Source organism: Medicago truncatula, chromosome 7 (assembly GCF_003473485.1).
Source record: "Medicago truncatula cultivar Jemalong A17 chromosome 7, MtrunA17r5.0-ANR, whole genome shotgun sequence".
Classification (NCBI taxonomy): Eukaryota; Viridiplantae; Streptophyta; class Magnoliopsida; order Fabales; family Fabaceae; genus Medicago; species Medicago truncatula.
This window is the reverse complement of record NC_053048.1, coordinates 26,325,248-26,353,187: the sequence shown is the minus strand read 5'-3', so window position 1 is coordinate 26,353,187 and position 27,940 is coordinate 26,325,248. Positions and strand designations below refer to the sequence as shown.

Genomic DNA, 27,940 nt, shown 5'->3' with positions numbered 1-27,940 from the left:
TTTATAATTTATTTTAATCGTACGCCGTAAACATAATAACTTAGGTTAGATTTCAACAGTAGAAATCCATCGATCTAATCTTTTATATTATTGATAATCTAAAATAATCATCTTTTTATTCCCTTGATTTAACTTCTTTGAACATGCTAAATATTAATATTTGTCATTAGAAAAAAAACTTTTCAATATATTCCTTCGACTTAGCCTATTCGAACCTGCTAAACAACTAATCATTGAGTTGATAACAGAACATCCATTGTGGTTATGTTCGACTCGAGAGATTAATCTCTGCAGTTCTCTTTAAAGGATACCTGATTCACACTAAAAAGTTGTGTTTTATTTACTATTGCCTATTATCATATTTTTGACTAATGTGTTTCTATTATGTTGAAGTTGTTGACTGGGTTTGTGCTGACAACATACATCTGCAAAACTATATGAACCGAGCAAAGCTGATCTTTAATCCAACCTATGAGGAATGTGTCAATATGGACAAAAAAAGGTAATGTCTTAATACTACTTATAAACAATACATACATGATAACAAGTGATAATATTGAATCACCCAATCCTTCCTTCAACTCTGACTTAGTTGAATCCCAAGACTAGACTTGAACTAGCACGGGAATTTCTGTACAAGTAATATTGTTGCGTATCTACAAGATTGCTAACATGTAAAATTATTTCTAGAATAATATTATCAATTTACCAGGCTATTTGTAATGTGCACAAGTGACTTATGTGGTGCACTTGAAAGTAACAGTAAACCGTCCACACTAAATCTACTCCCTCTCCTTCCCCGGCCTCCCACTAGCCTTCATTCCCCCTCCAGTGTACACCCAAGGTGATACCAAGAAGTTTTTAATACACCACCCGAGGAGCCATCATTTCACTCTTTTGATAACCAGCGACAAGCACTCACCATCAACTATGATTGTGGAATTGCACGAGACTAATCAAATCATTGATGCTAGGAGCCAAAGGTTCTGATTTGGTACAAGATTCAAAATTAGGGTTTCTGAAGTGCTGGTCGGTGTTTAGGACTCCTAAGTGCAATTTGGATGAACATTTTGAAACCCCAAGTTGTGAATCAATTGGAGACCGTAACAATAAGTGCTGCTGGGGATGGGCAGATTAAGATTAAGGAAAAACTATGACTACATGAAAAATTGATAGGATATTTCAAACTTAATGGAAAGAAGCTTCCTTTCGAAGTTGAAAATCTGAATATTATTAACTGTTTTATTCCATAATAATTTACAAAATAAGCACATGTTCTCCTTGAATTCTAGTCTATTTTAAAAAGCATGTGCACTACAAGTTACAATTTCACAACATAGGTTGAAAACTACTGATTTTCTAGTTTTAATTATAAACAGTAGTCATTATAAGAACTACATCAATTCATTCATTTTTTTCCTGAACAATAACTTCTATTCGATACGAGGCACAACTAACAAAATGAAAAAGGAACCTAAAACAGATAGTTATGGTTACACATAACATATATGCAGGCATGGATATGCAATTTCTGTATCAAATGCATCCATGAAACAAAGCTACAAAAGTAAGGCATAAATAATAAAACTAAACTAAGTTTGACTCAGTTACAAAAACTAAGAACAAACAACTTGGGCTTAGGCCCCACTGCTGTATACCAAAAAATAAAAGCTAAGAGCAAACTTCATGAACCTGTCATTTCAAAAGCTAAAGTATTGGTTGACTTTAAATTTATGTCAACAAAATGTAGCATTTAAACCGCGTCGATTATATAGCAGCTTCAACAAAAATGGCCTGGGAACACCAAATAGTTCCGTCGGCAGGGAAAACAATCTTAAACAAGATAGCCTCAAGTATCTGATATCTGGTAGTTCACAGAAAATAAAGTCAACCCCATAAGTAAATGGGGAAAGACAAAAGCTAGTACTAAACCACCTAGCTAGCCTCGAGTTCTCATAATTGTGATGCTACCTTTTCCACCTTCGGTGAGTATTTTTGTCTTCCCAACGACAGGCTTACCAGAAAAGGCCGATTTCGGATAATCCTCCTTGATTTGCTTTGATTTTGAAGGAGGTGGAGACTGAATGCGCTTATTTATTTCCTTCAGCGTGACATCTCCACGGTCACCACAGGGTTTAACGAAGGCAAATGGATAGGCCACAGAAGAAGATAACCCTGTTGGTGTTTTCATAATAGATTTTCGACCTGCACATGTAAATGTGAGTCAGAGATTTCATGCCATTAGCTGCTATCTACTAAAACTTCTGTCATAAGGAACTTTAGCATTTTATAACATTAATTAATTGATTAAAGACCCCAGCTTTAGGAACAAAAGCACCAGTTTAGTAAAGTATGAAAACAATAGGATTCAGTTTATGATCATGTCATGTCTACGAAGGATCTTTCAATCATGAGAAATTATGTAGACATCTCATTCTAAAACAAGAAAAAAAGACAATATAACTAAGCCTTTTCTCACTAAAGAATACCTAGTCTCCTGTCAAGTATTATTAAAGTCAAAGAAAGACCATATACTGTACATCTCTTTTACAAGTTTGACCTATACATATCTGTCTCCCTCTAGCTCGAACTTTTAGACTACTTTTCATCGAGTCAAACCTCCTTATCAATGCCTCTACGAAGACAAATATGACTTGTTTTAATTCTAGTTAAGTGGAATTGGAAGATATGCGTTTGGAGGCCTGTCTCCACCTTATTCAATATCAAGTGAAAAAATAAACGACAAAAGGATAAAAAAGGTCAAACCTTTGAAGACAATTTTTCTGGGAGTTGAAGAGATTTGAAGCTGAGCCACATTCTGTTCAAATGGTGGTGTTAAATTGCAGATCTCTACAGTAGCAAATGATGTTTTCAATTAAGTTCAGTGTACAGAGGTAAAAATCATGAAAAAGAAAAAGGAAACAAACATTAGAAGACAACAGTGGACAGCAGAGAATGTCTTATACCAGTAGCATCAATATGAACATCATCTGCGCCAGAAAAGTTCCTGAACGAGCATAATTATAAGATTATTTTATATAAATATATATATGCCACAATTGTATTTGCAGTGGTTTTTAGAATCGTACGGATTATCAGGATATAATTGCTGGATTTCAGTATCCTTCAAGCAATCTGCGAGCCACTTTTCAGCTGACTCAAGGTCCTCGTAGTTGGAAGACGAAGCATTTTCTAATGCATATTCCATTGGGTAAAGAATAGAAATAAGCATCCAAATAATTTATCAAAAGTCACTAAAAAAATCAAAGCTAAATCTTGCATGAGGAAAACCTGAATCCTCAGATAGCCATTGCGAAACTTCCGGGAAAATATCCTCGTTGGAGTAGTCCGTCCCCTATATGCATAATGAAACGGTCATACATTCACACAAAAGCACAGTTCTAGTACAATTTTTAACTCTAAACATTTTAAATAAAATCAGTATCGTACACTTGACACACAGAAGTTAAAAGGAACTCGTATTATCGTTACATAAGTGGTAGTGAAACTATCTACAAATCATGAAAATTTGAAGGAATCATAAAAGACTCACCACTATGGATCAACTTAAAACAGAAGGATACTTCACATTATATGTAGGACTTTAGATATCATGTAAAATAAAAAATAGAACACAAATAATTACTACGAAGGATGGGATAGAGACTAGCACAGATTTGAAAATAACACCTCATTATCTTTACAAATGTTTAAGTGAAACAGGGCTCTATGTCAAGCCTGCTCTAAATTACAGTTACCAAAAATTTGCAGCTAAGAGCTTTGAAAAAGTTGTATTTCACCGATGAACCAATACAATACAAGACATTAACACAAATCACTAAAGCTGAACCAATCGTTTCATTTAGGAAAATTATGAAATCTAATATAAGAAATAGAAATCTAACAGGAAAAACTAAAAGAAGATAGACAAAATATGGTTACCTCGACAGCATATGATTTATTCTTTCCATATATATCAACATAATGATAATATCAATGTAGAACATTAACAAAAAATATACACTTTGCATGAGAAATGACTTCACTAGACCCTGCCGTATCAGGAGATATATAAGATTGTCTACAACAGACCCTATGATGTGTCTGATTGTTCTATAGACCCCGCTGTATTGGGAGAAATATCCCACTAGGTATGTTTATGATATCTATACTGTATGCTATGGGTGTGAAAAGTAACTATATATGAAAGCTACCAACACTGACATTTAATTGCAGATATGCTGAAGACATATGTTCATCTGAAAGGGAATGATTCCTATTCTGATTCTGATTGTTGAACTGTAGCATCCGCCGTCTCTTGGCTTGCGAAGAAGTCTCCGAGCATTCTTCTTGATCCTTTTGTATATCATTTGATTCTGAAATGCACTTGTTTAAATTAAAAGGATGGCATTGTATCCACAAATAATAATCATATATTCAGGTGGTACATGTCAATAGTTAGATAAGGTAAAGAAAATTGCCTTTCAGAGAGAACTTACCACTGCCGTTGACACTATATGGAAAATCCATGCAAGCCTTCACAGGGGTTGTTTCATCATCGAGCTCGATAGGAAGGTCTTCAATTCCAGGAACTTCGTTCCACAGCTCTTGTGAAATGTCTGATCAAACAACTAGGATTTCTTAAACATCATTTATTTACACTAAACTTACAATCATAATTATTAGAACTTACCAAAATTTGATGGCTTCTGGAGACAATAACCTTCCTCCCTATGCCAATTCCAAGGAGCCCTAACAATGACACATTCAGAAATTTACGTTATGTCGAAAATACTCAAATTATATGGGGAGTGACTCAGGTGAGAATACCAACTAGTTATGAGAAACGAGAAAACTTAATTTTAACCGTCAAATTAAAATCAATCACTTAGATTACATTTTTATATAAAAAAAAAGGCATGTGAATTCAACTTCTTCGTCCCCCTCTGTGGTGTATTCTTCCTTTCCACCGCCACGATATCTCCATCATAAAAATAGGCTATTCCTAAAAATCTGTCCTAAATGTGCCTTTTTACGAAGCTGGAACCCAATACATTAAGTAACAAAATCCAATTTTTTTTTATGGGAAGTTAGAAGTAGTTCTCAAATGTCAAATGTAGTCGTCAGAATGTCATTTGCATCTTTGCTACGTGTTGTCTTCTACCAAAAGCAAAACTAAATACACCCTAAGTAGCTAGTGTTAACACCACCTGGCAATAGTCCATTATAACAAACCAATGAAGTATTTATAAGGAAAATTTAAAATCATACTAAAAGCCATATGTATCTGTCTCAATTAGGTGGAATTTGGCAATATACAGGAAGTCGAATGGGGTCTATTACGTGGCTAATTCACATAGACATCTTTCATTGTCGACTAACCCATCTTGAGACTTGCATTTCGAGTTAGGGTTTTCAACGATCGCCTTCACACGCTCCTCCATGTCACAACATGTGCGAGGAAGAGCAGCAAGCAGGAACTTTGGACGGATGAAACAAATTAAGTTCCAGTCGCACGCCTCTTTTAATTAAAATTATAACCACAGCCGTTAATTTTAATCCAATGGTGATAATTAAAAGTTCTCGTTTCTCACAGTAGTCGGGGATCCGGGTCCGCTCCCGATCCCTAACATGGATCGAAAAGGAAAATCTTATCATGGAAAAGCGAAAAACGCATAAAAATTGGAGCTACAAATCAATGTGGTTAAATCAAAAGAGGTACCATGTTCTAAATCCCTAATCAAGTATTGTAAAACACACCATAGTCAGAAAACATACACAAACAAATAGAAAAGAACAGAACGATCAAATTTTAGTTCCAGTTAAGAAAAAAATGTTCAAAAAGAATTAAATAACCGACCAACACAATCATAGTCTATCAACATAAATTGAATTGAACAATCTAAATTGCAAAATGAAAGCCACAAACAGTAAAAAAAAAAAAATAATAATCAAACCGATCAGAACCGTTCCAAGCACTAGCACTAGTCATTAATATTTCAAAGCAAAATACAAAATAAATAAAAAATAAAAAAACATGAGAACGATGAAGATCAACGACCACATATATAATTGATTAAAAAAATTAGTTGGAACCAAAATCAAATCAAAATGATGAGAACAGAGAAAAAAACATAACGGAAAAAAAAATCCCCGTAAAGAGTGTTGTGTGTTTGACAACAGAAAGACCGAAATAATAATAAAAATGAAAATGAAAAAGAGAGAGAGAAAAGGGGGAAGAAAAATACTTGTCTTTGTTATTGTTGTTGTTGTAATCCATTTATGTGGTAACACAGCATCAACGAAAGAGGCGTTAATGAGAAATAATAATAACCGTTACAGAAGAGAGACTCCAATATGTTACTGCCGCGACTGCATGAATTCTGCAAATGAGACACCAAAAGGAAGAAACCACCTTATACCTCTATGTTCCCTTTATATAATCATTTTTTTTTTTGTTTTATTATCATTTTATTTTTTTTACCATCTTTGTTTTATAATATTGTTGTCTTTTTTTATTGTTGTTATATTGTTGTCTCATTTGTCAATTTTTTTTACTTTTAAGAAGCTATAAATTAATTCATCTAAATTGGCATCAGAGAGAATTGAACGTGTAAGACTGGAAAAGCACACTTTTAAGTTTTAAGTCAATATCACCAGACCAACCAAAGAGGATTTGTCAAAAAAAAATATTGTTTCATTATATTTTAGAATTGTGTTATTTGAACAATCATTTATACGATAACTTATGGGACAAGCATAGATTTACAAATAAAATCAAGTATTAACACAAAAATCAAAACAATAGATAGAAAAATTAAAAACATAATGTGACTCTAAAAAAGAAAGTTTTCACAAAAATTCTAATAAATTAGTTGTACAAATATCATTTCTCTATATTTTATTGTGATATTATAGTCATCTCACTTGTTAAAAAAAATAGTATAGTCATCTATCTCAACTAACTAGATATTTCTTTTAATTTTACACGGTTTCTTAAAAGATTTTAAGTTTTATTCGGCTCATTCCATCTAAAGTGAGAGAGCAACTCGCTCTATGTAAGAAAACAATTCACTTTAGAGTGTAAAATCGATAATATCAATCGTTAATTAACAAACAAAAGTGGATATTATATTTATATAAGTTTGTTATGATAATAACATTTGATTTTTTTAATTTACATTTTGCTCAGTTTAAAGTATTTGTATATCTAATTTAAAATGGAAGGAGTATAAGGATCTTTTTGTGTAGGTTAATCATCAGCGATTTGGAGAATGATTTTATGCAATCAATAGAGTAAGTAAAGTCATTGTTTCAGGATCAAACTCAATCCTTTCAAGATTTAATTCTTTACACTCTTAGGGTAACAATTTTTTTAAGCAATCAATCATAATTGTTATATTATTAAAAATAGTTAATTGACGTGAAAATAATTAATTGGGCTGATAAGAGAGTCAAAGTTTTTATTTTTATTTTTTCGAGTCAAAGATTTAATCTTCACTCTCAATAAAATAATAACAAGCAGATTATATATATATACACTTCTTTTTTAAGAATATACAAGCAGATTTATTGATATGTATAATTTTGATTGAGATTTATAGATATTGTAATTTATTGATAATCATGTTCTTTTAAAAAAAATTGTTATGTTGTCACACGCTTTTTCCTTCAAAATCTTAGTTTCTTCTCCTTAATCCATCAAAGAGGGGTGATCTAACTCATTTTTCCTTTTCCCTTTTATTGAAATAAGTGATTTTCGCATCTATTTTGTTTTTTATTTTGTGATTTCGTCGTCTTTGTGTTGTTTGTTTTTCTTGTTTCTCTCAGGTATTTGATCGGTTCAGATTGTCATATCAGCTTCGATCCAGTGCAGATTCAATCAATGACTTTGGCGTCATCCACGTTGTAGATTCGGAGACATGATTATTCTGGAGATTTAAATATAGTCATATGGGTAGACAATTGTACTGTGCCGTTTTATGCTATTAACATGGATGTTGTGAGCCTATTCACATATTCATCCTTTTTGTTTTTAGCGAATTTGCATTATATCAATGTACTCTATCAATTTGAATGAATGAATATTTTTTATTTTGTTAAAAAAAAAAAATCATGAATGAAAGAAGAGAAGGTGGAGAAGATAAGTCGCTCAATGAGAAGATGACAACACAAGATACGACAGAGCGCGCTTTATTAACTGGGACCCACCTTACTCTACCATTTAAACATAAATTCCCTGAAATTCGGGTTGGCATGTACATTCCTATTGCTATAGCTAGCTATACCCGTTGTTTGTGTGATAAAATTTAAAGCTATATATTTTTTCATTTTATCAATAAATAATAAATTGGTTTTTATGTTTTTATTCAAGAAAAATTGTGTTCATTCAATTATATCAACGAACATTTATTTTTAAATTCTCATATAAAGTACAATCTGATTCGGAACGATTTGGTTAGAATTGTCATTTTAATTCAGGTATTATGCTTTGGTTCTTTCCTTTTTTTTTTTTTTTTTTTTTTTTTCTTTAGTTTTTCATAAATTTAAAAGTTTGTAGATTTTGTTGTGACCAATTTGAACGTGAATACCATAAACTTATCTTTATTTTTTACTCCCTTTTGCATCTTTGTTGACGACAAATAGGAGAAAGTTCCATCCTAGAGCACGATAGTACATTTATTTGGGCCACAAAGATGGATTAGAAGCTACAAATAATTATTCTTGACATTTTCCAAATAGTACTATTCTTTTTTGACCTTTCGAGAAAATCACCATGTTACCATTTCTTGCCCACCAGATCTCACAATACATCTTCCCTCAAAAAAAAGAAAAAAGATCACAATACATATGTCTCCTCTCAAACTAGAATATCTACAAGAACCAAACATCTTCCCAGTTGCATTAGGGTCTATATGATTATAACATTCTACAATGTATACTGAAGGCCAAGCATTCCTCAAATACTTCTCATGACTTCAATTAATTCCTAAGAACAACCAAAGTGCTATAAAAGAGGAAACAAAGGCTATTTTTCATGTAACGGAGACTTTTGGCTTGGGGAGATATCTTGGCCTACCATCTATAGTATAGTAGGACGAAGAAAGAAGGTGTTATTTGGCTACTTGAAAGATGTATTTGGAGAATAATACAACAATCGTCTGGAAAACATCTTTCAAAGGTGGGTAAAGAAGTCTTAATCGAGTTAGTTGCACAATTTTTTTCCTGCTTACCGCATGAGCACGTTTTTACTTCCTTCCACTTTGAGGGAGGAAATCCAAAGAATGGTCAATTCTTTTTGGCGGGGATCAAATGGAAGACAAGGAAAGAGAATAAAATGGTTGAGTAGGGGACAAATTAACAATGCGGAAGGAATATGGAAGTATGGGTTTTCGTCATGTTTATGGTTTTAATTTGTCTATGCTAGGGAAACAAGGTTGGCGTCTTCTTACCAACCAATATACTATTGTTTCAAGAGTTTTCAAGGATATATATTTTCTTAAAGTAGATTTTTTTAAGGTTCGTGTAGGCCATAACCCAAGTTCTATTTGGCGTAGTATCCATACTTCACATGTTATAATGAGGGAAGGATTGAGGTGATAGCTACGCGATGGACGACTCATCAACATGTGGACTGAACCATGGCTAAAGCGAATGTAAGAGTCCTACCTTACAAGTCCTTTGATTCAAGGTTGTGAATGTATGAAAGTATCAATCTCATAGACCAAAGCGCAAAGTCATGGACAGGGCCGGCCCATAGCCCGTCGAGGATGGGCGACAACACCGGGCCTCCAATTTTTTGGGGCCCAAAATAATTTTTTTTTTATATGTAAGACATGAAAATAATGATTATATATCTATTAAAAGCAAATTTTTTTAATTTGTACAACTTGCTTTAGTGGCGTGACCACTTTTTGTTGAGTGTGAGGTCATGTGTTCAAGACCCACCAAAGTGTGATTTCTAATATTTTTTTTTAAATAACTTATTTAATTTTTTGGGGCCCTGAATTTATTTTTTTTGCATCCCTTATAAAATTAAAACCGGGCCTATGAATTTGTTAAGACGGCCCTGAATGGAGGTAGGATTTGATTAATAGATTGGAATGGACTATGGGAGTTGAAAATTCCACAAAGAGTAAAAATCTTTTTGTGCATACTTGTTAGAGGATATTTTCCGACAAGAGATATGCTTCAAAGGAGAGGAGTTTAACGTACGGATGTGTGTCCTTTTTGTGATGATCATTGTGAAAATAAATGGCATCTTTTCTTGGGTTGTAGTAAGGTGATGGGGGTATGGATAACGACCGGATTGTGGGATAGCATTCGTTCTTTGATGATAAATGCGGCAGATTTTGCTTCTTTCTTTTTTGGTATTTAAGAAAAATTGCAGCAACAACATATAGTTGATTTTGTTATGATGTTATGGTGTATTTGGAAGAGAAGAAATGAAAAAGTATGGGAGGATGTGGAAAACAACAAATATTTATTTGAAAACAACAAATTTTTGACGCAAAATTTTTAAATTAGCCTCCTTAACTAGTGCCCTCAAACATTTTTCTTTGATTTTTTATTAAAGCAAGGCGTAGCTACTCCAATAGAAGCGGAAGTTGTTCAAGCAAGTTAGAGTAGCAAAATCATCCTTTTATTCAATGCAAAATCTCCAAGCAAGTTATTGAAGTTTTTCTATCGACTTAAACAAACTTTCAGTTTGTCAAGGATGCTAATTACCGTTTTATCAGTTTATATTGTCTTACAACTGATGACACTAAAAAAAATTAGTCGACGAAATTCACACTTTTATATTGAAGATCTTAGCTCTTTGGAATTCTTCCTCAAGATTGTGGTTGCTATGCCTTTGTACACACTAAAAGGTTGCTATGTTAAAGAAGGTCAATTAATCTTCTTGTACATATCTTACCAACACTAGGTTTTTTTCTTCTTTATTTTTTTAACTATTTTAAAATGAACAAGCTCATCTAATCTAATTTGTCATCTACTTCATTCTTGTTTGAAAACTAGTGATAGTAATTACCTTACCTCATCATATATGTGAAAATATAGTCACATACTTCCTCTAATTTATAATAATTCATTCCAATTATTTCATAAAATGTCAACAAGAAATAGATAATTCATTTATTTTAGTCTTAAAAACTTGATAATATAAACTACACTTATAGTTGAAAACATGGATTGTTATTTAGATATACTATTGCCAGCTCCACCAGTCGAAAGTGCACTCACATGTTGAATTCACAACTTGAAGGGCTCCAAGGAAGAGTTTCCATCTAGGCCTTTTGCATAATAATATGCAAAGAAATCTTTTATGGTAATGTCTTTGTAGATTGGAGGGTTTTCTTCTGAAAGGAGCTCCTTAATAGGACCATAAACCTTTGATGTACCTTCAATTGGTTCACGAGAATTCACAAAGAAGCTTGCTACTGAAATTCTTGGGCCAATGTTCTGTGATAAGACTCGGTGATAAACACTTACAAACCTGTCATTTGAGATAAGCTGCAACCGTATAAAAGAAAATGATAAATTATTCTCACAAACTTTCATTGAAGAATAAATCAGTGATTTTTTATTATTATGATTTCTAGTCCGTAATTGCAGTTCACTATAATCAAAATAACAAGAAAACGGACTATCTAAAAGATTATGCACAACTTCAAATCATTGACATAAACAAAGACAGAGGATATGTTGAAATGCATAAAGTTTAGATACACATGGTGAAGTTATATGTAACTATTCAAAAATGTCTAATAAAAGCCAGAAAATAGTGGTTGATGGAGATTATCTGAATTCTGAACCATATAGCATGGAAAATATAATACTAACTTGAGAAAAGGGAAAATCATATGAATGTTTAACACATTTGATAATTTAGGTCAGTGCATACTAAATCATCATTTAATATTGAATTTTTATCTTCTAAAATAAAAACAAAACTCTCTTTGGTCCTATGTATAAGAGGCATTTGGGTCTACAATAGTTGATGTATATGGTTAAAAAATTGGATTCTATTTATAAGAGGCATTTGAGTCTACAATAGTTGATGTATATGGTTATAAAATTGGATTGAGTATATCAAGTTTTGTTGATTCAATTTTTTTTATAAATATGATCGGAAGGAGTAGTATTAATTAAAAAAAAATTGAAAAAAAAGTTAATAAATGATTATAGTAATACGAAAAAGTGTTTATATTTCAAACAACTTTTTATCTGAAATAGTATTTATAAATAGAAACAGAGGAAGTAATATTTACTTGTAGAAGATCTCCTACGTTTACGACAAGAGCTCCATGTATAGGAGGGACATTGACCCATTTATCCCCATGAAGAACTTGAAGACCACCAAGTTGATCTTGTAGAAGTAATGTTATGAAGCTAGTATCGGTATGTTTGGCAGTGCCCATAGTTAATTCAGGTTCAGGACATGCTGGATAGTAATGACCTTGAATAAAGAGTCCTTCACAACAATTTAACTCTTTGAGGTAATCACGATCAAGTCCTAGTGCCTCCGACAATAACTCAAAGATTATGAAACCCAAATCCCTTATTTTTTGGGAATATTTAATCACACTATCTCTGCAAAACATGTAAGAAACCCAAATCCCTTAATAGTATTTTCCTAAATCAACCTCTAGAACTACAACGAAAACTCATTAGAAATTGTTGTGCAAGAACATAATTACCTGCATATGGATGGTAGTTCATTTGGTTTGAATGGATGAGGAGCAACAGCAAAACCAATTGTATCTCTCCAATTAGCAGCTTGGCCACTAAACAAGGTTCCATTGGAGAAATACATAACTTTTTTCTTTAAATCACGAGTGTAAAACTCTTTTCTTACATCAACATCTTGTTCATGAAAACTACGGATTCCATGAATCATTTCATCCAAGACATCAATGGGAATATCATGATTAATTACCTGAAAAAATCCACCCACATGACATGCACTTTGAATTTGTTCAATTACCTCGACACGCTGAGCTTGATCGATGTGTATATCTTTGAGGTCTACGATGGGAACACTCAATTTAGAATCACTAGCCGAGTTTTCACCGATATCCAACTTACCGGTATGAAAAATGCGCGGGATCTTTGACACCCCATGCTCCACCAAACCTCTGACACCAGCTTTTGAATCATCAAAATTTTTCACTTCTGTTTTTCTATCATAAGTGGAATTAGTAGATTCCTCTAACTGATTTGTGTTTTTTACCACCATATTGAGAGGAAAACAACACCAAAATAGCACTTTCTTATTGAAAGAGAATTACACAACAAAAGAAACAAGGGTGATTGTGCTGTCTTTTCTGCACACAACCTTTTCTAACGCAATCAATATTTATATGACCAAGTAGGCAACTTTGATCAAGTAGTCAACTTTGATGTGGAAAATAAACATAAAATAACGGAGGACCCCAATTCATTAAAGACATAATAAACATGTGAAAGTTTTATTCAAAGTGTGTCTTTATTAGAAATTAAACAATATATCTAATCCGATCTCATAATTTACAAGACAAAATTGATTTTTTATATTCGTTCAATAAACAATATATCTAATCTTTATTAAAAATTAAATACATCATTTATTAAATAAATATAAAAAACAAAATTTCTCTTATAAATGAGACTTTTTTTTAGAAGTCTTATAAATGAGACTAGAAAGAGTAATAATTTAATTTTGAATTGGGAAATACTTGATAAAATTAATTAAATACAAGGACTGATGAACAAAAATCAAGAATAACACACAGCCACCACTCTGATTTTTTTTCCTTTATATTTTGAGGGAAATATTTTTTTTCCTAAAACAACAAAATTATTATTTTTTCATTAAAATAAAAAACTGTTATACTGAGCGATATTTATTATAGCCAGTTTCGTGGTTTTAGTTAAGGGTTTTTCTATCATGTGCAAATTTGCACATGATAAGAAGTTTAAAGTAGTAACTTTGACTTGGAACTTGTGTTTTTTATATTAAATATGTAACTTTTAATAAATAATTGTTGGTTTTCAATGAAAAGTTACTACTTTTAGTTGCCTTAACATGTGCAATATTGCACATGTTAGACAAACCCTTTAGTTAAAATACATGCGTGGTATATAAAGTTGCTCCTTCAATTGCATGAGAAAAAGAAAAAAAAAATAGCGTAATGTTGTGTATACTGCAATTTTCGTGAAAAATAGCGAAGGTGTATTTTTCCTAAACTTTCCCATTTTCCTCCCATGTTTTCGGGTAAATATCCTCTCCATCTATAAATTTCTCCATTTATTCCATTTAGAGAGATAAAGACACATAAAAAGTAAAAAATAATTAATGATGGTGGAACCCACTTAGTGATAGGACCCACAACTTATTTTTTGTATCTATCTCTTTCTAAATTGCAACAAATAAAAAAATTTATAAATGGAGAGGATGTTGACCATGTTTTCCACCAAATAAGAAAATTGAAAGTTTGACTACCAATTAAAATCCAGATGTTGTTTCGGGATGTTCGTTGTGCTTATCCTTCCTGGATATTGCACTACTCAAAATAATATGGCTAAGTAAGGCAACAAATCAATGCTCCTGGATATGCTCTAATGTTCATTAGTGTTTTAACACTTCTGTAGTTCAATCTCAAATCTCAAATTAACCCAAAAAATAAAAAATCTCAAATTTGAACAACAACAAATCAATTGCAATCTTCCTAGTCACGAGCATCTCATGTCAAATTCCGATCCTCCGCAATCAAACGGTGGGGCTCCAACATCTCTCCTCCTTGATGAACTCATCGTGGATATCCTGTCACGACTTCCTGTCAAAACTCTTATGCAATTCAAATGTGTTTGCAAATCATGGAAAACCCTAATTTCTCATGATCCTTCCTTCGCCAAACTCCATCTTCAGCGTTCGCCGCGGAACACACACCTCACACTGGTTTCAGACCGGTCATCTGACGACGAGTCCAATTTCAGTGTCGTACCCTTTCCGGTAAGTCATTTGATTGAGGCTCCGTTAACAATCACACCCTTCGAACCTTACCACCTATTGAGGAATGTCGCCATTCCTGATGATCCTTACTACGTATTGGGTAATATGGATTGTTGTATCATCATTGGTTCCTGTAATGGATTGTACTGTTTACGCTGTTATTCTTTAATATACGAGGAGGAAGAACATGATTGGTTTCGTTTTTGGAACCCAGCCACAAACACATTATCTGAAGAATTAGGGTGTTTAAACGAGTTTTTCAGGTTAACATTTGGATATGATATTTCAAATGACACTTATAAGGTGGTGGCTTTTTCTGCAGACGAGGTCAAACTTTTTAGTTTGAGTGATAATATTTGGAGAGATATTCCGAATTTTCCCATTGTTCCTTTTGATATTGATGCTAGTCGTTGTCATCCATATGTGAATAATGGTGTTTATGTGAGTGGCACTATTAACTGGTTGACTATTCAAAATAAGACCGAATATGAGTGGAATGATATTTCAATTGATCAATTTCTCATCCTCTCACTTGATCTGACTACCGAGACGTACCAACATTTGCGGCCACCTCAGGGATTTGTTGATGTACCACCTGTTGATCCAGCTGTTACTGTATTGATGGATTGTCTATGTTTTTCTCACCGTTCCAAGGAGACCCATTTTGTTTTATGGTTGATGATGGAGTACGGAGTTCAAGACTCTTGGACTCAATTCCTCAAAATTAGTTTTCAGGACCTTCAAATTGATTATGGCATTAGTGATTCACTGGACTATGGTTCTCAATTGTATTTGTATCCATTTTACCTTTCTGAGAGTGACAACACACTTATAATGGCAAGCAATCAACAAGGCTACGATGGTTATGACAACCATGCAATTATCTATAACTGGAGAGATAAAACGGTAGAGCAAATTACATCTGTTGACAATGAAATATTGTGGTTTCATACCAAGGATTATGTTGAAAGCTTAGTTTCAATCTTTTGAGAGTAAGTTTCTATTCAATGATTTAATTGTTTGAATTAATTTTAAGTGTTTTATAATCATTGAACTGAATGAGTTTGTTTTTATATATTATTATAACTTAAAGATGGTCCTCGGTCCTCCCAAAACGAAATTCAACGACTCTTGAATGATCTTTATTTGGCTGCTATTCAGAACATTTTATCCCAAACTAATGTATGAAGTTGTTCTCAATTTGGGAGGATAAAACATTAATTAAAATTGAAATGCAGGGAAAAAAGTCTTAAAAAGTAGTAGAGTCTAATGTTAAAGCGTGAAACATGTCAATAGGTTGGTTACAACTATCTTTAGACTTGGGCAAATTTATTGATCTATAGATAGATGAGAAAATGAAACATCATTTTCTCATCAAACTGACATTTAATTTCATATAATTCAAAACTTTGTTATAGATAATGATTGTGCTATACTTATACTTTGTAATTGTATTGTACACACACATACATTTGATTTATTCTTGGTTTCGTTTTGTTTATACCAGTTCTCAATGTAGTCAGGAACGAGTTCCAGCGTAGGATCGGTCGGCCGGTGAAAGAACGTAAACACGAGGAACGTAACACGGTTCGTAAGTAGGATCGATAGGTTGTCGATAGAATTGAGAGAAATATATAGGGAAAATAGAGGGAAAACAGGGGAGCCAAGCATAAAAACAGAGATATTAGAGGAAAAACAGAGGAACCAAGCAATAAAACAGAGAAAAACAGAGGAAAAAACGGCAAAAAACAGAGGAAACAAAGCAAAACAGAGAAAACACAGTTCGTAAGTAGGATCGAAGCACGGTCGAGGTGCTGTGGCACGTAAGATCGTGTGATCCTACGTGCTGGGACTCGTTCCTGACTACCTTGGGTTCTAGTATATCCAAACTAATTTTGAACACGATGATTTTTTTATTTTTGTACTTGATAATGATATTGTAGTCAAATCTACCTTTTTATATCATAACTGTCTTGTCACCTGTGGTATTGGCTTTTAGGCATCAAACTTGAAGCTGATTTCTCTCTTATTTTTTTCACAATGGAATGTGGCTTCACTTTTGAGGATTATGCATTCGTTTTTTCTGTGTTTTTGTTCTATATTTTGTTTTAGATGTTTCTCACTCCTGTGTAATACGGGTCTTTCTTGAATCACAGGACCACAACCTCAACTTCAAGCACATCTGGCATTATTGACGGTTGTTGCAGGATGGCAGGAAGAAAGGGAAAAAGAGTCTTATTGGATCTACATTTTCTTCAGTTTTAGTACTCATTTTGTATAAGACATTTACGGCCCTCTTTGAAAGTGTTTGTAGTAATTTACCAGAAAATATATGTTGTTTTGCAACTGTACTCTTATTTGTGTAAGGGCTAATGGAAGTCTTTAACACTTGGTTATTCAAGCACACATTTTGCATGACCATTTGAGTATATTAGTAATATTTTTGTACTTGCGTACGATATTTAATATCAATAGCATGGTTGGATGGCCTTTCTTTGGCATTATCTATGAATTTTTCCTAGGGTTTAAATTGCTCTTGCTATCAACTATTTTCACGCACTTAACTATTTTATTCGGTAGTAAATCCATGGTAGAGGTGCAGGTACAATTACAGGGTCCTCGGCAACTGACTTTGATTTCTATACTTTTTCTTTTCTTCAGTTTCTTGCTTTGTGTTTTAAGCTTGAAATGCATGAATTTTCACGAAAAACTGGTACTACTCGAGGACTAATATACAAGTAGTGTATTGTTGCAAGTATCTCTGTAGATTCCTTGCGACCAGTGACAAACTTACCTCACAGGCTGTTAGGCGATTTTTATATTAGCAACTATTACACTAGCCTAATTTTGGCAGGTTGTCTAAATATGAATACTGTCACAGAATCACTCAATTAAAGTAATTTTACCAAATGCAATTACTTTCCTTATGTTTGGCGTTGATTATGATGATGGTGATGATGATGAGTGTTTGAGTTGGCTCAACTCGAGGGAAGCCAATTCGGTGGTTTATATTTGCTTTGTGAATCTCTGTTGTCTCAATAAGGAGCAGTATTTGGAGGCAGGGATTGGGATTGAGTCCTGTGGATGATGAAGGGTTTTGTGCACAGAAGAGGGTTTCAATTTCAATTCACGAGAGGGATGGTGGTGAGAAGGGTGCCACAGAGGTTGATCTTGAAACATCCTGTAATTGTGGTTGGAATTAATGGCTGAGGGGATTTGTGCTGGAGTGCTCACCATCACAAATCACAATGCCCAGGTATGTAGCTGATCAATATTACACGCTTTAATTTGTCTGTTATATATATATATATATATATATTTTTTTTTTTTTTTTTTTTCCTTTCATGCTCAATATTTGTAAGTTGCAATTTAGTTTTGTTGTTCCAAATTATACCCATTTACTCTGAAAGGTTCAATCGAGAAACAAGACAATGGGTTGGTGACACATAAAGCCCCTGTGGAAATTTGACAACATGGGTTTGTATTGTATAAACGTTCATACTGGCTGAACGGAACCACCCCTTGTTTTTACTTACTGGTGAACATGACTTTGGATTGAATTCCAACTGATTTCTAATTGAACAAATTGAGTTACCATATCACAATTACCATGTTAACAACTAGGTTATCCATGTAGATATTAAGCATAAAAATGCTTTTGGTCATTTATTTATGGCTTTCTTGATGCTTCTTTTGGATTTTTTGAAAGTGTTTATAGAAATTAGCCTCTCTATTTGTGCTGTTTTACAGTTGTATTCCTATTAGTAGTGTAAGGGTCAATGAAAGTCTCCAACTCTTTTAAGTGATTCAAGCACACATTTTGGATTACCATTTGGGTATAATAAGAATATTTTCAGTTGGATAAGATTTGCATAATATAAATATTAATAATCTATGGTTGGGTTATCTTTCTTTGACATTGTCTGCGAATTTTTACATCGTTTTGAATTGCTCCTGCTATCAACCATTTTCACCCAATCAGACTCCATTTTATCCAGTAGTGAAGCCATTGCGAGGGTGCAGGGATAGGTCCCGGTGCAGATCGCAGGTACAGGGTCCTTAGTAAATAACTTTGATTTATGCACAGTCATGTATTTGATCATGTGCTGATGGCTTAAAGGCATTATCTCCTTCTCTGTATGAATTTTCTTGAATTCAGGAGTAGTATATATAGGGAGCGATGGGGGTGAATTGGTTTAATAGGGAGGTGGTGAGGAATGTGGGGAATGGGGAGAGTACTAGGTTTTGGCTAGATATTTGGGTGGGTAATGAGGCACTTTGCCTAGCATACCCGAGGTTTTCTCTATTTCTAGTCAAAAAGATGCTATGGTGGGGGAAGTTTGGGCGGATGGAGAGGAAGGAGGTGCTTGGAATCTAATTTGGAGGAGAAATCTTTTTGCGTGGGAAGAAAGTTTATTACAAAATCTCCTTGATGAGGTGGAGGGATGAGTGAAAATGGGGTCGGTTGATTATTGGTGGTGGAAGTTGGAGGAGGAAGGGAAGTTTTCGGTTTCTTCTGGAATTGGTTATGCCCCATGAGCCTTTGACGGCAACTAAAAAATTGCTGTTTGAGTCGGTGTGGAAAAGTCCGGCGCCCTCTAAATTGGTGGTTTTCTCTTGGCAATTGCTCCTAGACCGTATTCCTACCAAAGTTAATCTCTTTAGGCGGCAAATGTTACCAATGGAGTTTTCGATTAGGTGTGTGTTTTGTGAAGATGTGGAAGAAACGCCGGCACATCTTTTCCTTAATTGTCATTTGATATTCAAAGTGTGGTTGGTGTGTGGTTGATTACACCTCAATCTCTGTTTCAACATTTTGAATGTTGGAGTGGGGAGATTGGGAAGAAAAAACTTTGTTTCGTGGAATTGGGCGGTGTCTAGACTAAAGAGTCCTCCGTGCCTCTATTACGAGTGGTGTTGGAACCCCAAGGAATGTTTATTGAGATAGTTGGGGTAGTTTTAGAGGTGTCCGGGACTCTTGGTGTTGCTGGCTGCTGGTTTCAGCAGGATTTCTGCTACTGTAATGTGGCAGGTTTGCGTTTTTGGCCTGCTGTTTTGCTGGTGTAGGGAGCTGTTTTGGGGGTTTTCAGCTTTTTTGTTTTGGAAGTTGCCTTTTGGCCTTAGTCCTGCGCTTGCCGCAGCCCTATATTGCTTCCTTTTGGCGTTTTTGCCTTCGCCTACAGTTTGTACTTCTCGTATAAGTTGGTGATAATAATATAAGCTGTTCCAAAAAAAGGAGTATTATATATAGATTTTGCGCTTAGTGTCTCTGTTGATGTTTGCAACCAGTGAGGAGCTTGCCTTACAGGTTATTACGTCACACTAGCCTCAATAGTAACAGAATCACTCAATGAAAATCATTTTACGACATTCAGTTGCTTTCATCATATTCTACATCTCTCATTTTCTCAACTTCTAATAATACAAGATCGACCAAAACTAAGGTGTTTGGTCTATATTCATTTTGGTCACTACACCTTTTCCAATATTTATTCTGATGCTCAACGCCAAAGCATTCAAGTAAGGTGTTTGGTCTTTTGTTTCTTTTTGACAATCTTAATTTTAATTTTATTCTTATTCATCCGCATTCAATACTTTAACATGGTTTCTTTATTTTTAATCATAGAAGTAGTTTTCTGTTTGGCTAACAATGATTTTGTATACCTCGTGATCAATTAAAAAATACAAACCTGACATAGATATACAATACTTTTGAGTTAACTAAACTACAATGGTGTTTATTACTGAAACATATCCAAACCATCAAAGCAAATGAAGAAAACAAATATCTTAAAAGTCCATGGACAACCGTAGAATGATGATTTGGCCCTTCGCACAACTATAAGGGAGATATTGATATAACCCCAATCAACCAACCTAGAACAATTTTTATGTTGATACAACAATAGTTGATTTGCATACCCAGATTTAGTGACCAAGTTTTTGAATGAGAGGTTGGTTCCTGAGGTTCATGGGTTTCGGATGGTGGTGGGTCCATGTGAGTGGAGATTATTGCCCTTTGGTTACTAAGGATCATGGGCTTGAAGTGGAGGTTGGTTCATGTGAGTGGAGCTTATCACCGTTTGGTCCGTTTGGTCCACTAAACAAGGTGGTGAGTCGGGAATGAATTGAAAAAGCTGTGAGGAGGATCGTGGAATGATCAGAAAATGAGCAAAATAAATGCATGAAAAACTGTAGAGCAGTTCAAGAGTGTGAATCCTCTTTACCACAATATCACTACCCTTGTTCAATCACTAAAGCAGACTGATAATGAGTAATGCAGGAACACAACTATGGTGGATTTTTCTAATATAATGTAGAATCTGTTCCTAAGAAAGTTTCATTTTATATAATTGTTATCATTTATTGTATTTAAGTTCTTACATAGATTGAGTTATATAGTTGAAGTCTATGAATGCAAGCTTTGTTTAATGTACATGAGCTTATATATAAACTGTCATCAGCTTATTCAGCTGTCAGCATGCATAATGTATACTCTGCCAGAGTGCTTTCCCAGTTTGTGATTCACCCAGCAAAAAACTGGAAAATTGAAAGCATTTTACAGTGTCATTCTTGAGTAAAATTATTAAGTCAGAAGAAGAGTCATGGCAAATAAATTACCTGATTCCCTATTGAGGAAACACCTTGACCTTGGTGAACAATGCATTCAGAACCGGTTCGGTTCTTTTAACCACCTTTATATATTCTTTGAGCCGGTTCGGTTCCTTTAACCCCGACCCAAGTCTGAACCGAACCGAACCCGGCCTTCCCTTTAATTCCTGCACCCCCTTTTATACTGCTGCCCCCCCCCCCCCCCCCCCCACACACACACACACACACACATGCATTTTCTATTTGCTTCTTTTCTGGTTTGTTCATTTTCTATGCATTTTAGTTTTATTTATTTCACTGCATCTCATTTCATTTCATGTTGCATTCTTTTTTTATTTTAGCATCTTTAAATTATTTTATAGCGGTTTAGAATGTAATTAGGCTCTAATGTAATTTATTTCTTTATTTTCGTTTTTTGCAGACCCTAGAATGTATAATAGGCTTTTATGAAATAGTTTTAGGTGCATGTGTGCGTGTATGTTTACTTTTATGCTTAGTAGTTTAGGTCAAAGGTCCTACGTTTTATTTTTATGCTCTGTTAGTTTAATTTTAGTCCAATTATTCAAAAACAACGAAAACATGCAAATAGTACAAAACTTCAAAAACATTTTCATAAACAAACCTTGATCCTAAATCAAGTGATCCTCTTGATTTTATTCTTTCATAAATCAAAATTGCAATCAACATTAATTATTATTTGCCACTTGCCTTTTCATTTTAAAACCCTTTTCAAAACTAATAAAAAACACTCAACAAATCAAACGTCATTTTCCACTTTAATTCCTTATTTTCAAAATAAGCAAGAAAGTTATAGCACATTAATTAAATAAAATCAAGAGGTTGCCGTAGAGTACTACGAACATAAAAGGTGCTAATACCTTTCATTTATGTAACTAACCCCGAACCCATTTTTTTTTTCAAATGGGGTAGTTTTGAACTTTTTTCCCCTTTTTCTTAAAAAATTAAATGTTCAGTCGTGAAATAATCAGTGAGTTAAAAGCTAATCAAATAGCTTTGATCTCCAAAAAATGACGCGACAATACCCTTAATTATTTTGCATTTTTTCTTCAATCAACAATAAATACTATGTTTAAAACATAAACTAATTTTTCCTCTCAAAGAAAAATTTATAAAAACAATAGTAATTATATAAATTTAATACGACTAACAACTTTCTTAATTTAATACATGTTATTTTAACTAAAAGTTATATATTTACTATTTAGGGAAGGAGGTAGTATTGAGCAAAACCTATCTCACTTTTTTTTCTTTCTGTCGGGACAACACTTTTTATAGTTTAAAATAAACAAAAAAATACAATAAACAAACAATATTTTGGTTCTTTCAAAAGAAAAAAAAAAAAAACTAATATTTTGGTTTTCCTAAAAAAAATAATGGAAATTACTTTTTTTTTTACAAGAAAATTACTTATGTATTGTGAAAGACCATATTTCGGCCAAACAGAAATGATATTTTCACAATCATTTTACCTATGTGACAACTTTATCTCTCATACTCACATTATTTTTTGAGAAATGATGTTTGTACAACCAATTTGTGACAACTTTTGTACAACTTTATCTCTAATACTCATATGATAGTCTTATCCTCTCTCTTCCTTTTTCTCTCTCCATTATTTTGACCCATAAGAAGAGAGAAAAATAAGATTGTCACTAAAGTTGTCATGCAAATGGATGTACAAATATTATTGCTCTTATTTTTTTACTTTCTCTCTCTATTACTTTAGTTTCCGTGTCACTATCTACTTTTCTTTGTAAATAGTGGTGGTCACTCAAATGGTTGTTCAAATAACAACACACCTCTTAGCCAAATCACGTGCATACCAACACGACGTTGTTTAATTAAGTTTATGTGAAGCGGAGGAAGAACTGTAGAGTCTGCTCCATTTTGAACACCAAACAACATCACTGCAATCTTCATACTCACCACCGTACACAACACAACCGCCTCTCATGACGAATTCCGATCCTCCGCTAAAGTCTCAGCATTCAAACGGCGGTGCTCCGACGTTAGTTCTCCTTGATGAACTCATCACAGACATCCTTTCACGACTTCCTGTCAAAACTCTTATGCAATTCAAATGTGTTTGCAAATCTTGGAAAACCCTAATTTCTAATCCTGCCTTAGCCAAATTGCATCTTCATCGATCCCCGTGGAACACACACTTAGCAATGGTTTCAAACCGGTCCACATCTAAAGACGAGTTGGATTGCAGTGTCGTACCATTTCCTGTTAGTCGTTTGCTCCAGGATCCATTAACCATCGTACCCTTCTGTCCTTCCATCCGATTTAGGAGTGTCTTCCATTACTCATGGATTTTGGATGATGAGTCTTAATGAATTTCTATTTTCAATAAAATGTCTTATATATGATGCACTATTTCTTGTATCTTTATGAATTAAGTAATCAAAGCACCTTTGCTCGCACGCACGTGCGCACACATTCACAAAAAACGTGGCATTAAATTCATAATTCACAAAAAACATTATTACCAAGACCTCTCGGCAATTCAATTCACTATTAGCGCAGATGTAAAACTAACTCTTTGTCTTTATTAATAATAATATAATTACGAGTTAGATCCAACCACAATTTCTAATCCTATTTATCTTTATTACTAGTACCTATTAGCAATTCAACAATTCACTATTAGCGCAGATGTAAAACTAACTCTTTGTATTTATTACGAGTACCTCTTTATCTTTATTAATAGTAATATAATTTCGAGTTAGATCCAACCACAATTTCTAATACCGTTTGTCTTTATTACTAGTACCTATTAGCAATTCAATTCACCTAACTAACTACAAAATCTAATACTCTTTGTCTTTGTTATTGTACCTATTAGCTATTCAATTCACCGAACTACAATTTTTAATACTCTTTATCTTTATTACTATTACCTATTAACAATTCAATTCACCTAACTACAATTTCTAATACTCTGTCTTTATTACTAGTACCTATTAGCAATTCAATTCACCTAACCACTAACAAACTTTTTAGCAAATGAAATTATTGTGTCGTTGAAATTAATATTAATAGGGATTCACTCCGTTTTTAAATATAAAATAAAATTGATTTTTTAGGTTCATTCATTTAATCATGTATGTGACCCAACATATAAACCACATACATTATTAAATGAATGAACCTAAAAAGTGACCCCTCAAAATTTTCACATTGGAGAAAACACGTTTCATAAGTAAACATAATAAAGGTATTAGTTTGCATAAAATACAAATTAATCCAAAATTACTTTATCAAAATTTATAAATTGGTATGTATAAATTATCAAAGTTATATATTGGTTCTTATAAATTTCAAAATTTGCAAAATTGCTTTCTATATTTTTGTAACATTGAATAATTTAATTACTTTATCAAAATAAAGAGAATTGATTTGAAACATTTAAATAACTTTAACAAAATAAATAGTTTATTGTTATGTAGATGGTGAATGTCTCAAAAGATTAGTTTTGATCAACTTGTATGTTTCCTTCGGTTTTCAAATTGAATGAAGATGTTTTTTTTTTTTTTTTTTTTTTTGTCAAAATGAAAATAAAAATAAAAATAAAAATAAAAACTCCTTCAAATGTGTAGGCTTGGTTTTAATGATGACATAGGGAAATAGGACCACCATAGCTAAAATTAGAATTTGAAAATAACGCAAAGTCTTGATATATACATGTCACTAGGTAATAACTGTATAGCACATATGCCTAACAAATTTAATGGAACATCACTCATTCAAAAATTAAATGGTATAGACTAAAGAAGAAATGAGAGCATCTTACAACTGTATCCACAATAAAAAGAGGTAAGGGGAGAGCATCTTTCAAAAAAATGAGGTAGGGGAAATGGTATTCTAAAGTTAACACAGAACAGAACTAGGGGAGAAAAAAAACCACTTGAGGCCTCTCTCAACATGATGAGTTTTGAAAATTAAAAAAAAACCAGTTAGAGGTTTGTTAGAGTCTGAAGTGTCGAAGGTTTCAGGAATGTTCCAGATCCTTCACAAGCTGGAGTGAAGGGCTTGCTAGAGTCTGGAATAACTCATGTTCCTAGCATGTTCCACACTGGCAAGTTGGACCTCGGCGAAAACTCGTCTAGTGGCTCTGACTTGTGTTTCCCTACAATAGACCTCAATGACATTCACACTGATCCAACTCGGAGATTGGAAGTCATTGGCCAGATTCAAAGAGCCTGCAATGAGTGGGGATTTTTTCAAGTGATTAATCATGAAATCCCCATCTATGTCTTGGATGAAATGATCGAAGAAATTCGTTCATTTCATGAACAAGAAGCTTCTGAGAGAAGAGTGTATTATAATAGAGATTTTAAGAAAAATGTTAGGTATTACTCCAATGCAACCCTATTCAGTGGACAACCTGCAAATTGGAGAGATACAATTGCATATTCTGCTGCTCCAGTTCCCTTCAAACCAGAGGATCTACCTCCCATATGCAGGTAGTTTTAAGATGTCTGTTAGTCATTTTAAAATGTCTGTTATATGCCTTAGAAGTTTTTAAATTGTCTTGTAGTTTTATGACACTTCTTATATGCCTTGGTAGTTTTTAAAAATGTCATGTTTACATCCATGACCATACTTTGTTATATGCTTTAGTAGTTTTTCATCCTAAGCTTCTGTTTGTAACAGCAAGAGTGCCTTTCTGTTTGTGAATTTTCGAATTAACTGAAGTTTTTTCAATAATTATTGTTTAATTGCAGGGATATAATGATACAATATTCTCAGAAAGTTAATGACATGGGATTGAAAATATTTGAGCTATTGTCTGAGGCGCTAGGGCTGGATGAAATGATCGAAGGAATTCATTCATTTCATGAACAAGAAGCTTATGAGAGAAGAGATTCGTTCCTAGTATTGCTTTTGACAATTCAAAAGCAGGAGTGAAGGGCTTGCTTCTGAAAAAACAGATCCGTTCCCAGTATGTTCCACACCGGAGGCGGAAAGTTGGACATCGGTGAAAAATCTGGTAGTGACTCTAACTGGTGTTTCCCTACAATAGACTATAAAGACATTCACACTATTCCAACTCGGCGTGTGGAAGTAATCGACCAGATTCAAAGGGCCTTCCATGAGTGGAGTGTTATATAAAAAGGTTACCCTTAAGGAGTTCCTGACACACTTTTATGCAAAAGGGCTTGAATTGAAGGGAATTCTTGCTTGGAGCCCTTCAAGTTGTGAGCTTGCTTTCGATTCTAATGTATTTCAACAATGACATATATGCCTTATTTGTGTTTCTGAACAATGGCATTTATGCCTCTGTTGTTGTTGTAATAAGTCTTTAAGACTTCAATTATAATGGATTTTGAATGATAACTCTTATGGACTTGCTATTTTCAATAAAATGTCTTATATATGATGCACTATTTCTTGTATCTTTATGAATTAAATAATCAAAGCACCCTTGCTCGCACGCACGTGCGTACACATTCACAAAAAACATGGCATTAAATTGATAATTCACAAAAAACATTATCACTTTATCAACAGACAAATAAATAAGGAATCCTTTGGCAATACAACACTTTGATTAATCTTTGTCCATGCTTCTATTGAAAAAGAATAAAGAAGGATACATTTTATTCCTTAGAATTCAATTAATCCTTCAAAATAAAATGATCAACCCACAAGATTTCCTTGAGCCAATAATCCAAGTTCAATTTCTATCCAAGCTTCTTGTTCAATCTCTATTATTTCTACTCACAAAGAAAATCCACAATAAATTGTTGTTGTAAGTCTTTAAGACTTCAATTATAATGGATTTTGGATGATGAGTCTTAATGAATTTCTATTTTCAATAAAATGTCTTATATATGATGCACTATTTCTTGTATCTTTATGAATTAAATAATCAAAGCACCCTTGCTCGCACGCACGTGCGTACACATTCACAAAAAACATGGCATTAAATTGATAATTCACAAAAAACATTATCACTTTATCAACAGACAAATAAATAAGGAATCCTTTGGCAATACAACACTTTGATTAATCTTTGTCCATGCTTCTATTGAAAAAGAATAAAGAAGGATACATTTTATTCCTTAGAATTCAATTAATCCTTCAAAATAAAATGATCAACCCACAAGATTTCCTTGAGCCAATAATCCAAGTTCAATTTCTATCCAAGCTTCTTGTTCAATCTCTATTATTTCTACTCACAAAGAAAATCCACAATAAATTGTTGTTGTAAGTCTTTAAGACTTCAATTATAATGGATTTTGGATGATGAGTCTTAATGAATTTCTATTTTCAATAAAATGTCTTATATATGATGCACTATTT

General features: G+C 33.4%; 4 protein-coding genes across 7 annotated transcripts; 2 read left to right on the top strand and 2 right to left on the bottom strand.

The window, feature by feature from the left end:
- Positions 1-1,475: 1,475 nt before the first annotated feature.
- On the bottom strand, positions 1,476-6,419 carry LOC25498304 (protein XRI1). 2 transcript variants are annotated; one of them, XM_013593189.3, is made up of 9 exons: positions 6,249-6,419; positions 4,694-4,752; positions 4,500-4,619; positions 4,225-4,376; positions 3,292-3,355; positions 3,090-3,192; positions 2,967-3,007; positions 2,767-2,850; positions 1,476-2,205 (listed from the first exon to the last, which is right to left on the bottom strand). In XM_013593189.3, exons 1-9 carry the CDS (start codon positions 6,278-6,280, stop codon positions 1,940-1,942), a joined length of 921 nt encoding a protein of 306 aa, XP_013448643.1. In that variant the 5' UTR covers positions 6,281-6,419; the 3' UTR covers positions 1,476-1,939. The 2 variants fall into 2 exon arrangements, with proteins under 2 accessions (XP_013448643.1, XP_039684039.1); XM_039828105.1 differs by lacking the exon at positions 6,249-6,419 and adding an exon at positions 4,898-6,050.
- A 4,694-nt stretch (positions 6,420-11,113) lies between these two features.
- Positions 11,114-13,348, bottom strand: LOC25498303 (1-aminocyclopropane-1-carboxylate oxidase homolog 1). The gene is made up of 3 exons (XM_013593188.3): positions 12,702-13,348; positions 12,273-12,594; positions 11,114-11,514 (listed from the first exon to the last, which is right to left on the bottom strand). The coding sequence occupies exons 1-3, from the start codon at positions 13,238-13,240 to the stop codon at positions 11,254-11,256; spliced, it is 1,122 nt and encodes a 373-aa protein (XP_013448642.1). The 5' UTR covers positions 13,241-13,348; the 3' UTR covers positions 11,114-11,253.
- Positions 13,349-14,489: 1,141 nt separating this feature from the next.
- On the top strand, positions 14,490-17,507 carry LOC25498302 (F-box/kelch-repeat protein At3g23880). Of its 3 annotated transcripts, XR_003007306.2 has the most exons (3): positions 14,490-15,987; positions 16,503-16,582; positions 17,152-17,507. XR_003007306.2 is itself a non-coding variant. In XM_024771560.2 (2 exons), exon 1 carries the CDS (start codon positions 14,729-14,731, stop codon positions 15,983-15,985), a length of 1,257 nt encoding a protein of 418 aa, XP_024627328.1. In that variant the 5' UTR covers positions 14,490-14,728; the 3' UTR covers positions 15,986-15,987; positions 16,503-16,976. The 3 variants fall into 3 exon arrangements, 2 of the variants coding, with proteins under 2 accessions (XP_024627328.1, XP_013448641.1); XM_024771560.2 differs by lacking the exon at positions 17,152-17,507 and having other exon boundaries at positions 16,503-16,976; XM_013593187.3 differs by lacking the exon at positions 16,503-16,582 and having other exon boundaries at positions 14,491-15,987.
- Positions 17,508-25,696: 8,189 nt separating this feature from the next.
- Positions 25,697-26,542, top strand: LOC25498299 (1-aminocyclopropane-1-carboxylate oxidase homolog 1). The gene is made up of 2 exons (XM_024770900.1): positions 25,697-26,097; positions 26,359-26,542. The coding sequence occupies exons 1-2, from the start codon at positions 25,697-25,699 to the stop codon at positions 26,540-26,542; spliced, it is 585 nt and encodes a 194-aa protein (XP_024626668.1).
- Positions 26,543-27,940: the final 1,398 nt, after the last annotated feature.

Bases quoted from the DNA above. Each gene is read 5' to 3' on its own strand.
- LOC25498304 (XM_013593189.3), bottom strand. From the start codon at position 6,280: ATGGATTACAACAACAACAATAACAAAGACAA. The intron at 4,620-4,693 runs GTAAGTTCTAAT...TTGTTTGATCAG, and splicing joins CCAGAAGCCATCAAATTTTG to ACATTTCACAAGAGCTGTGG. The intron at 3,193-3,291 runs GTTTTCCTCATG...AATATGCATTAG, and splicing joins ATGGCTATCTGAGGATTCAG to AAAATGCTTCGTCTTCCAAC.
- LOC25498302 (XM_013593187.3), top strand. From the start codon at position 14,729: ATGTCAAATTCCGATCCTCCGCAATCAAACGGTGGGGCTCCAACATCT.
- LOC25498303 (XM_013593188.3), bottom strand. From the start codon at position 13,240: ATGGTGGTAAAAAACACAAATCAGTTAGAGGAATCTACTAATTCCACT. The intron at 12,595-12,701 runs GTAATTATGTTC...CATGTTTTGCAG, and splicing joins GAACTACCATCCATATGCAG to AGATAGTGTGATTAAATATT. The intron at 11,515-12,272 runs GTAAATATTACT...ATACGGTTGCAG, and splicing joins ACGTAGGAGATCTTCTACAA to CTTATCTCAAATGACAGGTT.
- LOC25498299 (XM_024770900.1), top strand. From the start codon at position 25,697: ATGTTCCACACTGGCAAGTTGGACCTCGGCGAAAACTCGTCTAGTGGC. The intron at 26,098-26,358 runs GTAGTTTTAAGA...GTTTAATTGCAG, and splicing joins GATCTACCTCCCATATGCAG to GGATATAATGATACAATATT.